Source organism: Sinocyclocheilus grahami, unplaced genomic scaffold (genome assembly GCF_001515645.1).
Source record: "Sinocyclocheilus grahami isolate Dianchi unplaced genomic scaffold, SAMN03320097.WGS_v1.1 scaffold356.1, whole genome shotgun sequence".
NCBI lineage: Eukaryota > Metazoa > Chordata > Actinopteri > Cypriniformes > Cyprinidae > Sinocyclocheilus > Sinocyclocheilus grahami.
This window is the reverse complement of record NW_015505535.1, coordinates 1,883,721-1,895,133: the sequence shown is the minus strand read 5'-3', so window position 1 is coordinate 1,895,133 and position 11,413 is coordinate 1,883,721. Positions and strand designations below refer to the sequence as shown.

Sequence of the window (11,413 nt, the reverse complement as noted above, 5' to 3'; positions counted from 1 at the left end):
ATTTTTCATACCGTTCAGATGCAGAATAAAATGTATAAACGTATGTCCTAGAATTGTCGCCCTCTGCTGATCGAGTTCACAGCGGCAGTTGGTTTCCTTAACAACGTGTAAACATATCCGGAAAATTAAAACTAAATTCGTAGAATAAAAAAAGGAAACGCAGCTCACAGGTAGGCTAATATTGTTTGCTTTCTCACCCCCACAGATTGTTATCTTAACACAGTCTCTTTGAAAGTTGAATAAATGCTGTTGTTTTTGTTTGTTTTTCATATTAAATATGATCATTTCCTGGCATAAGAAAATGAGCAAGACATTAGATACAACATCTCTGTCAGAGACCTTCATACAGTTCCAGTTAGTACGGTTCTTAACATTGTCCATCCATTCCTCACTGCTTTGCCTTTTCCTGTGAGTCTAATATCTTTATTTCTAATAGAATTCAGGTTAAAAGGGAAGAGATTCAAGCTTTTGAGGAAGAAATATGCCAACTAGAAGATAAGAAGAAAAAACTGATAAAGCTGGTAAGTGTCAACATTATGTTTGTGAAGATGATGACTGAAGAAGACTAAACTCAACCACGTGTCTGCAGCAGGAGCAGCTGAGAGAAGAGCATAGAGGCCATGTGCGTGAACTGCAGAAAAAGATGAAGGAGCAGGAGAGGAACCTGGAGCAAAGGCAGCGAGAAGATGAAGAGCAGGTGGAGGGCACGGCCCGGGAGAATCTGGAGCTAAAACACAAGCAAGAGAACGAGCTAGAAGGTACTCGAGTGGCAATAACAATGTTTTGAGGAAATAGTTTGCTCAAAAATGACTCTGTTGTCATTTTCTCACCCTCATGTTCTAACCGAATCTTTCAAGTTTGAAAAATGATGCAAAAATACCATAAATTAATATAAAACAATTCCATATGACCTATACGCTATATTCAGCATATTCTAAAGCCATATTTCAGGAGTGGATTCGTGTACTCCGACAACGATATTAAAGACCAAATTTTAAATATTAATATACCAAATATTAAAGACCACCTTATTAATAAAACATACTGTGTAGAAGCAAGAAGATACATTTTAAAATCACTGTTTAACTTAATACTGACAAGTCTGAGTGAATGGCAGTGCTAATTGCCTCATGAACATGCAGTCCTGTACAGAAGACCAGGATTTTATTTTTATGTTAAATATTACATTAAATTTCGCTTCTTGTATACACCCAGAAAACTCGGTGAACATTCAGTGATACTTTTGTGCTTTTTTTTTTTTTTTTTTTTTTAAAGAAGGAGGGAGTTCACTTTCCACTACCAGTATATGAAAGAGCACGAGTTGTTTTTTTATGGTCCGAAAAAGAAAGTGTATATGGCACTAGAACACCAGGGTGATTAAATGGCTTTTTACAATGTTCCCACTTTTCAAGCTTCAAAAAAGATGCAAGATACCATAAAAGAACATTACACAATTAAATATGACTTGTGAGCTATATTCCTAATGTCATCTAAAGCCATGCATGATAGCTTTGTGTTGGTGTGTTCATGAGAATCAGATCAAGAGTCAGATCTTCTAAAAAAAAAATGTATGGTTCAGTTCATAAAACCAATCTGAATGATTCATTCACGAGTTTTTAAGCCGCAGACTTTCCAGGGAATCAACCATACAAAGCTACAGCTACAGAAAAAAATGTAATATAGCCCAGAACATGTGCAATATGTACTAGTTTTATGGTTATGTATGATACATAAATCATAAAAGTACATTGCTGTATCTTAGTGAACACCTTTATAAATTGTTTGTGTGGTTTATACAGAACTGCGCTGTAAGCTTGCAAGGCTGCAGGTGCAAGTGAAGGAACTGCAGGAGGAACAGCAGGTATGGCTTCAGTATAAGAATGAAGGCAGCATTAAAGACCAGCAAAAGATTCAGAAACTGGAAAAAGATATTGCCTTAACACAAAGGACTTTTCAGGAGATATCAGGTGTGTTTTCTCAATCTTCTACTTCACTCGGAACACAAATATTCATTAGGTTTAAATATAAAATACTATACAGTTGTGGTCATAAGTTTACAGTAATCTTGCAGAAAGCTAATAATAATAATGTAAATTTTTTTTCTTTTTTTATTAATCACTACCCTAAATATGCTTTTTAACATAATGGATGTTTACATACAGCCCACAGGACAAATATATATATATATAAAACCAAAAGGATGACTTCATAAAAATTTCAGTTAATATTTTGTCTTATGGACTATAGGTAAACATCTGCTATGTGAAACAGCTTATTCAGGACAGTACTACTAAATAAAAATAAATGTTCTTTTTAAAACGAATAACATTTTAATATAAAAAAAATCAGATTATTTTCAGAGATCTCTGGTTGCGGCTATCAATGAAACTGAGCAAAAAGTAGCACAGAGTTTAAAGGATGGAATTCAGCTCGCCTTTGAGGTACTATGAACACCTTATTGTTGTCTGAATTGTGAATAATACGTCTGTTCTGAGGTACTGAAACCATCTTTATGTTTCAGAGAGCAAATGAAAACCTTGATAACATGAGTAAACTAGAGATCAAAGAAATGCATTGGCTGAAAAAACAGGTGTGGTCACATTTTAGGTTCTATTTTACATGCATCTTATTGTACATGCAAAGATTACACAATGCCGCTAATCGTCCATATCAGGTTCCCCTATATAACGAGAAGGTCGCAGTGTTGGAATCCACCGTCCATAAGTTAGAAGAGGAGATCTTGGATCTTGTTTCCCTCAGCCCAGGCAATGAGTTTCTTGCGCAATCTGCTAGCCTTGGGTCCCATGATACCCACAATATGGACAGGAACATAATGAAAATAAGCCCTGAGGAAACATCAGGTAATCCAAACATGCCTAATAATAGCAGTGATCAGTCTAAGAATAAACAGACTTTACTGAACACATGGTGCTTTATAATTATTTTGCATTGACATTTTATAACCAATAGATGGCACCATAACAGTAGACATACTGAAACACTAAAATACCAGGAGAAATCCCTCAATGATGGTTGCTTCCTAGTGCTGAACCCTTAAGTTCAAGAGTGAAGGAAATTCTAGGTCTGTTATTTCTTCCATTTGGATTGTAATCATTTTGAATTAGCAAAATATATGTTCACATTCAGTCTTATTTGTAAGCCTAATATGTTGAAAACGCAAAACATTTATCTCGTCACATTCTGTCAGAATTACATGACTCACACAAAACTCCCAATTACACAGATTCTCCCGAAAATGACTGGATTTTATCTGCAAAACAAAAAGCTAAAAGACCATAGGATTTTTTTTCTGAAAGCCCATAGGAAATACTCTAACCCACGGTTTCACAGACAGACAAGACTTAAGCCTAGTTCCAGACTAAAATGTAAGTCTGGGCAGTTTCAACTGAAAGAAACGTGCACTGATTGATCTTATAATACGTCAGTGCCGTTGTTTTGTCCTAAGATGCACACCAGTGATGTTTTTTTTAAGGCATGTTTATAAAAATTACTTAAATGTCCTAATTGAACTATGGCCTAATCCTGGCTTAGTCCAAGCCCTGTCTGTGAAACCAGGCCTAAATGATACAATGCTAATTTTCTGAGTTTTAAGACTACAAACTGACAAGCTCCGATTGATTACCACTCTTCTTTGCCAGCAAACAATGAACAAAGTAAGACTTTAATAATGATCCTAAGTACAAAACTTTCAGCTAATCATGAAACTATATATCACAAAACCAGTCTCAAGTCGCTGGGGTATATTTGTAGCAATAGCCAAAAATATATTGTATGGGTCAAAATTATAGATTTTTCTTTTATGCCAAAAATCATTAGGATATTAAGTAAAGATCATTGAAGATATTTTGTACATTTCCTACTGTAAATATATTAAAACTTAATTTATTGATTAGTAATATGCATTGCTAAGAACTTCATTTGGACAACTTTAAAGGCGATTTTCTCAATATTTTAATTTTTTATTGCACAGATTCCATATTTTCAAATAGCTGTATCTTCAATGGGAAAACTTATTTATTCAGCTTTCAGATGATGTATAAATCTCAATTTCGAAAAATTGAACCTTATGAATGGTTTTGTGGTCCAGGGTCTCACACACACACCACAGCCCAGTAGCAGGTTATACGGAGGATGGGCGACTTTGAATGCTGCCACTGGCACTGTTCAGCCCTCACTAATGGCTCTCAAAGTAGAGGTAGTCTTGTCATTATACATTACAGGGCAGCTGTGTTTTCATTACCGCTCAAAACTTCATGTCCTCAGCAGTTTAAACTTAATGGCCTCTGAGTGCAGCAGCTACACATACTACACTGACGTTGGCCATCAAATAGCTGACATTAATCACCCATAATGCTTATTCCTTTCCAGATCTGCTTGACAGACCCCGGTATCCCCTCCAGCCATTAACAGAAGTCGAAGGGGCTCAACAGAAAAGCAATGTGACCGCCTCTGGTAGCACAACAACTTCCACCCCACCTGACTATAGCGAAATGTTCAGCGGTCAGACTGATTTCACGGTAAGGACAATACTAGCTGTGTTCGCCCCACCTAGTCACATTACGGGTGAAGATGGCATCAATAAACAATCATTAATTTTTGATTAGCAACGAATTCATGACTAATGACACGCCACCTCAGAAGAGCCCTCTGTGCTTATGTTTGAGATATTATCAGGCAAAATACCCAGAAAGGATCTCTGCCAAAGGCAGCAAATCTTGAAAAGGCTCTCAGTGGCACATAAGCAAGATAAGGTCTGTGGAAAAAGAGCGTCTGTGATTTTCCCACTGCCTTTTCCAGGCATCATGGGCTAGAATATAGATGAAACAAGCAGGGATGGGGAACAGTCACTACCCTTGTTAGTGAAGCCAAACTAGAAGCCGTTTTAATGTGCTGTGTTTGTGTAAAGGGGCCGACGCATCTGGGCTCACTGGAGCAGAAGCTGCTGTGGGTGATAGGTAAAGCATACCCCCTGCACCCACAACCAAATGACCCAGCGGATATGGGCGAGGAGATGACCTTTGACCTGCTACAAACCGAAAGGTGGCCGGTTACAACAGAGATCATCCATAGAAAGTTTAAACAGTCAAGTTCACAGTCTGGAGAAGCTGATGAATCTGTAAACGACACCTGTGAAATTCAGCAGTTGGATACAAATGGCGAATAATATATACACTCAAAATAATAATAAATTATACTGAATGCATAATTCTGTAAATGACACCTGTGAAATTCAGCAGCTGTTGGATAATAATTAAAACAGGAACGGCAAACAATTTATGCACTCCAAAAAATATATAAAGCAATAAATAATTTATAAGTAATACTTTTGTATGTATGTGATATAAATATTATACACACAAACACAACACAAAAATAACAAACAAACACACACTTAGTTCTGTGGAAGCTGCACTTTATTTGAAAATCACCCAAATTCTGCTTCATTTTTTTTTGTCATATAAACAAAATATAATCTGCAGGGATGACGCAGTAAATATGCTAAATCAATGGATAGAATCGCCCTCATATTCGGACCACCTTTTGTGTACTTCCCTATTGGACTGGGCCTGTTTTATGTACACGGGCACTGATCAACAGCGTCCCCTTTCTTCACTCCACTGGACCTACAGCTAGACACTACCGACCCATCCCGATACCGACAGCAACCTGCGTTTCTCGCTCACATTCACACACTCGCACCCACAAACACACATACAACAGTTCTCCTCCCGGATGGCCCGAAAACGAAGGCGACTCTGCACATTCAGGTTGAAAAGGCAGCCATATAACTGTCAAATGTAAAATAATGACATGCCAAGCAGAAAGCAATACAGATCTTCCCCAAATGCAATGTCGCTGAATCACAAATGTAGTGCTTTGCTAAATGCTCCCTCACGAAAACCCACCCACCTCCCCGGGGCACAGAACTGACTATGTGGCATAATGATTTGTATATTTGATCCTATGTCCGTTACGAATGGAGGGCGGTGAGCGTTTGAGCTACAAAGAAATTGCACTAGACATACAACAGCTTCTGAGAATACTTAATGCTGTATCAGTCAGTTTATAGGTGTCCATTTCCCCCCTTTTTTATATTATATATTTTTTTCATAATTCAGTCACTCAAAATCCGGATTATGCAACCAATCATACCCATATGAACGCATAATTTGAAACACCTCCCGTAAGGAAGAGTTCAAAAGAAAAAAAAAAAAGAAAAGATGATTAATTTCTTTCATGTCCTCAGTGGGTAAATCATAAATAAATACAGATAATACACAAGGAATGTCTACTGCAAACGTAGAAACAGTAGAAATCATAGTAGAAACTGATGTTAGAATTTCTAATTGGTGATGGTTAAATCAGGTAATGCTTGATTGGTGATCGGATAAAGACAGAACTCCACCCAAATCCCTCCCTGATCCCTCTTTTCACATTCCATGGAAAAAAGTGAAGCCGTGTTTGAGTGAAAACCCACCACATTCCGGCACTCGCGTGCTCTCAACACCCATGTGTTTCGTTATAGACGGTACAATAACTTTTACCGCGACAAATTACAAAATGAGCGCTGTGTCCTCCATCTCTGGGCAACAGAGTCTTACCCCTCCCAACCCCACCCATCTTATCCAATAAAGCCCCTCCCACCGATTCCTGCACAAGTTTGTACTGGGACAGAACTCTCCGTGAAGAGTCGAACAGCCAACTGGAGAGAGATTAAAGGTTTGAGATTTGCCGTGTAATTCATTCTTGGGAAGCGTCGACCCTCCTTCACCTACATGAACTGCATCTGGAATCAGAGAAATGCACATTTACTGATACACTGTCATGCTTCATTTTAGAACATTTTTGTATACTTGCACCTTGTGATGAACGTACACATTATGACATTTTATACCAAGTCCAGGACAGCAAGTTTGAATGTCTTTTTGGATGATTGAGTGACCATCGTAATGTCACTAAATGAACTGAATATGCAAATGCTTCCAGTAAAGCAGCCAATAAATGATGAGATGAGTTTATGAAGCTGCAACTCAGGATAAGCTACTACGAAAATGATTAAAACTTCAACGTAAAGGGGTCATGTCACTTTTTCCCCAAAGTTTTATTTGTACGAAAACTAATGCTTAAAAATAATACGTGTACTATACAGACTTTTTTAAAACCACAGATGCTCACAGATAGGTCATTGATTCACAGTTGGAAAAGAAACAGAAGACAAAAGAACAACAAACTACTGGAGGCCACAACAACACTAGATGCTTGCGTTATGAGGTTAAGAGATACTCTAGTTTAAAAACGTGTAAAGACATTTTTAGCTCTCATAATTTAGAGGGAGTATTAGCGCAGACACTAGACAAGGATGAAACGTTTTAACGCATGTGTCAAAACTTACATTTACCCTTCAAGTGTGAAATGAGTCCTCAATGTCATGCAAGACCCCAAAGTGATCATACTGGCCGAGACGTTTTCCTTTGTATAATATCCTTTGGTTAGCAAGCTAAAAGCTTAGCCTACTAGCTTAGCATAGTAATAACTGTTACAAAAGCTTTTTTGATTATTGAGAAGCAGATATCAGCCTCTTTGCATCATATTCTGACAGATCCATGAAACAATCCATGCTGACATGTGGCACATGTCACATTTAATGATTTGACGAATAAAATGATCAGGGTCCTTGTTTAAAACGAATTCTGCAGAAGTATTCAGGGAGTGGCAGTGCGTCACAACTAGACACAGTTAAAACTTTCAAAACCTCTATCATTATGATGTATTCTGGTGGAATAACAGCATATATTCAGCTTTCTCCTCAATATTTCACTGTGACTGGATGGTCCAAGTTGTAGAATTTCGAAACTAATCATTTTAGCAGCTTAGCTTCGATAAATACAGTTTTTGGACTGGGAAGTTTAAAATATGGCATGAAATGAATATTTACCTCATGTACAACTGACTATTACAAGCTCACATTCAGTTCTGCTGCCATCCAATCAACCAGAGTCTAACCCTACATTTTTTTCAATAATCCACGACAACACTCGGATGCAAGTCATAATTCAGAAGAAAGATCTGTTGCTACTTCCATTACATCGTGAATTCAAAAGATTTGATTCCACATGATATGACCCCTTTAAATAATAAGGGAAACAGAACAAAATCATGCATGATTGGGTAATGAACTTCAAGAGATTGGCTCTACTGAAGCTGAATTGTTACAAATCGCATTATACTGATGTATATAGAAAACATTAGTATTGCAGCACATGGAGGAAAAACTGGGGTAAGATTTTTTGCAATAGAAACACAAACACTGTTATAAAGCAAGAAGCTCCTGTCGATCAATCACACACACACACACACACAGCAGACATGCTGTACCTAAAGACGCTCTAAAGGAAATCCTTCAGAGACAGCTGTGCAAAAGGGTCCTGTCCCGGAGCTCTGAGAGGACTCAAACTGGAAGGACTAGAGGCTGTAGAGAGCTAGTTCAGAAAGAACGAGAGAGATTGAAGGGGTCCGAGGACAGCTAGGAAACACTCAAGACACACACACACACACACACACGAGAGGACAATTCAGAGCCAGACAGGCTAGAGAATAACAGAGAGGTTCAAGAAAAAGAGAGCCACTAAAGTCCTTCTCATGCGGGATGGTACCAATTTCCTGCACTAACACTACTACTGCAGAAATGAAGCAGGGGTGGCAGGGGGCACGATATGTATTTCGAGCTGAGAATTTGGTGCGTTGTGGAATACATATCCATCCCCAGAGATGTGTGACGGCCACAATGCTAGCTTTCATATTCAGAATTGCGCTGCGATGGCACATGAAGGTGAACAAACTAGAGCGCATTCTGAATGGAGCCGCTTCTTGAATGGAGCCTCTCCTAGAATAGAGCGTGATCAGTCAGGGTTGAGCGGATGGCTCTATTACAAGAAGAATCATGGGGCGGGATCAATGCAAAAACATTTATCAAAAACCGGAGACCTATGGATGCTACTGTGCTCTGAAAAGGACTAATTTGATTGGATTAAGGTGTGGTCACATTAGCAAAATTTCGCCAACTAAAAAGACTCAGAACTCACACAGAGACTCTGTTGGTCAATGCAAAATTATTAAAAATGACTAGATTTCATCAGCAAACATTCGCTAAACATGTGACCAGACCTTAAGACTTCTAAATTGGATTGTTTGAGGGTCAATTGATTTGTAACCTCATTGTGTGTGAGATCATACCTGCGCCCCTGAGACTGGGCCGAAGGGATTGGCCGGCTGCATCACAGGCTGAGTGTACATCATGGTGGGCTGGGTCATCATGGTCATGGAGCCCATTTGAGGAGGCTAGAAAATAATAAAACCAAAGTTAAAGGAATAAAGAAACCAAGTGAGCAATGCATAATACTCGTCACGGCTGTTTGGGACATTGCGTTTCTATCTGGAATTTTAAATTCCAATGGCTTATGAAGTTCCTCTGTTGACATCATATTTTGTTTGACAGTACTGAAACTCAGCAAAGAGGAATGTGAGCCCGTCTGAACCCACTGTTCTCATCTGATCTGACTGGAGTTACTGTTTAACTTCACCTGAGCTACATGACTCGCAGCGGACAGGAAAAGTTACACACAGAAACTTACTCTTTTGTTTTTGGAGCAACTCATATTTTTCGAAAAGTTCTAACTCTTAAAAGAAAAAAAAAAAGCTTAGGTACATGCAAGGATTGGACTGGAGGATCCAAAATGGATGAGTCATAATAGCAGTTATGTAAATGCGGATGCTGTTATTGAAAAGCGTCATTTACAGAGCGCCATCCTCACTTTAAGCCATTAACCACAGCCTGCGCTGACTTTACCTGTATGGCTTACTCATCCTCGATTACTGGGTTCTATTGAGCAAACAGTAAATCTATAAAAGATGGCTAAAAGACTTAAGGAAAGACTCAACATTGATTATAGATAGAATGCTTATGTGCCACTCAGTTCAATAAAAAAAAAAAAAAAAATTTTTCTTTGTTTGTTTGTTTGATTAAAAATAAAATTACTACTAATATATAATTAATGGCAATATTATTATAAGGTGCTAAATCAGGATTTTTAAATATGTCCTGTAGTGGCCCAAATAGATCAAACCACACAGTGAGAGGAGAGAAAGAGGACAGAATGAGGAACATCTCAAAACACGACTGCGCAACTTATGGTGGTCTTATCTTACATGAAACGGGCGCACATTTAAAAATGCTTACAAATTCAAGTCAACTTCTGTTTTGTACTACTATATTTACATGGAAAAACAGATATATTTTAACAACAACAAAAAGTTTAATGACGTTTTATTTTTTTTCCCATTGGAATAACATGCATAATGAGACCAAGAATACGTAGTGGGACAGTGAATTTTCAATTTAGCATTAATTTCTTTAATTGTGTCGAAACCAATCATGGGTTTAAATTAGATCCAATGAAACCAAGACTCAAGCAAATTAATGCCTCAAGGTTTAATGAGAAACCTGAGGTGTGATTTGTGCCCTTAAAGAGCAAGTTCTAAAAATGCAGCATTGAGATCACGACACAAAAGATCATTATGGTCTCTTTTCTTATAAAAATACCACAGCAAACTTCTACAAGAACGAAAAGTGGTCGTATAACCATTTTCACATGCTAGTTTCACTCCGTCAGCTTAAGCATGGTCCAATGAATGACTCCCCAAAACACATTGACCTTCAGCAGTGAGATGGATGTGAAGCATCGTGTGTGGAGAAAAGCAGTGAGTTACAGCAACTGGGTTCACTTCTGTCTTACCAGCAGAGTCTGTGCTGTTGGCGGCCGACTTATTGCCGAATACGGAGTCAAAGTCGACATTAAGGCCTGTTGAACTGGGAGGCTGGCCGGCGGGAGGTGCAGAGAACCCTGTGTTAAAGAAAATAAGTCAGACCTAAAAAAAAAAAAAAAAAAAAACACCAGACTGGTTCACCTACACATGTTTGAGGAATGCCAGAGAACAGCAATTTCAAAACAGTGGTTAATATTTTCTTCCAGTTCACGTGTGATGCATAATTGCCATCATTAATTTAAATGGATCAATTCTGCTGTAGTCGACAGACTTCCAAAAATGTCAGCTGTTTGACTGGGTTAGCCCACGGCAACTGACTCATACTTCCCACATGGGTTTGTAGTTACAAAAGCAGCCATGCAAGTTCAACAAACAACCACATCTGCTGTATCATGCCGACTTATCCTGTCAGATAAACGTTTTATTTCATTCCACTTCTTCAATATACCAGTAAAGTTTAATCTAGTATCCTAGTAGGAGCCATCTGAGGTAAAGTAACTACAAATAAAAAATAGGGATTTATATTATTCTTATTTTCATGTTTATTATGCAAGTTAAAAACAATCAA

The 11,413-nt window shown here is 38.1% G+C and overlaps 2 protein-coding genes across 2 annotated transcripts in view; one reads left to right on the top strand and one right to left on the bottom strand.

Moving 5' to 3' along the window:
- Positions 1-301: 301 nt before the first annotated feature.
- On the top strand, positions 302-5,254 carry ccdc83 (coiled-coil domain containing 83). Its single transcript, XM_016229656.1, has 8 exons — positions 302-354; positions 437-521; positions 590-758; positions 1,800-1,967; positions 2,350-2,441; positions 2,675-2,861; positions 4,390-4,538; positions 4,928-5,254. The coding sequence occupies exons 1-8, from the start codon at positions 302-304 to the stop codon at positions 5,183-5,185; spliced, it is 1,161 nt and encodes a 386-aa protein (XP_016085142.1). The 3' UTR covers positions 5,186-5,254.
- A 5,176-nt stretch (positions 5,255-10,430) lies between these two features.
- The window catches only part of LOC107548832 (phosphatidylinositol-binding clathrin assembly protein-like), a 58,824-nt gene continuing 57,841 nt past the window's right edge, over positions 10,431-11,413 (bottom strand). The window contains exon 15 of the mRNA XM_016229655.1: positions 10,431-10,922. Coding sequence (XP_016085141.1) covers positions 10,693-10,922 — 230 coding nt within the window. The 3' untranslated portion in view covers positions 10,431-10,692. The remainder of the gene's footprint in view (positions 10,923-11,413) is intronic.

Excerpts from the sequence above, each read along its gene's own strand:
- ccdc83 (XM_016229656.1), top strand. The coding sequence starts at position 302 with ATGAGCAAGACATTAGATACAACATCTCTGTCAGAGACCTTCATACAG. Across the intron at positions 2,442-2,674 it reads GAATTCAGCTCGCCTTTGAG|GTTCCCCTATATAACGAGAA; the intron begins GTACTATGAACA and ends CGTCCATATCAG. Across the intron at positions 2,862-4,389 it reads AAGCCCTGAGGAAACATCAG|ATCTGCTTGACAGACCCCGG; the intron begins GTAATCCAAACA and ends ATTCCTTTCCAG.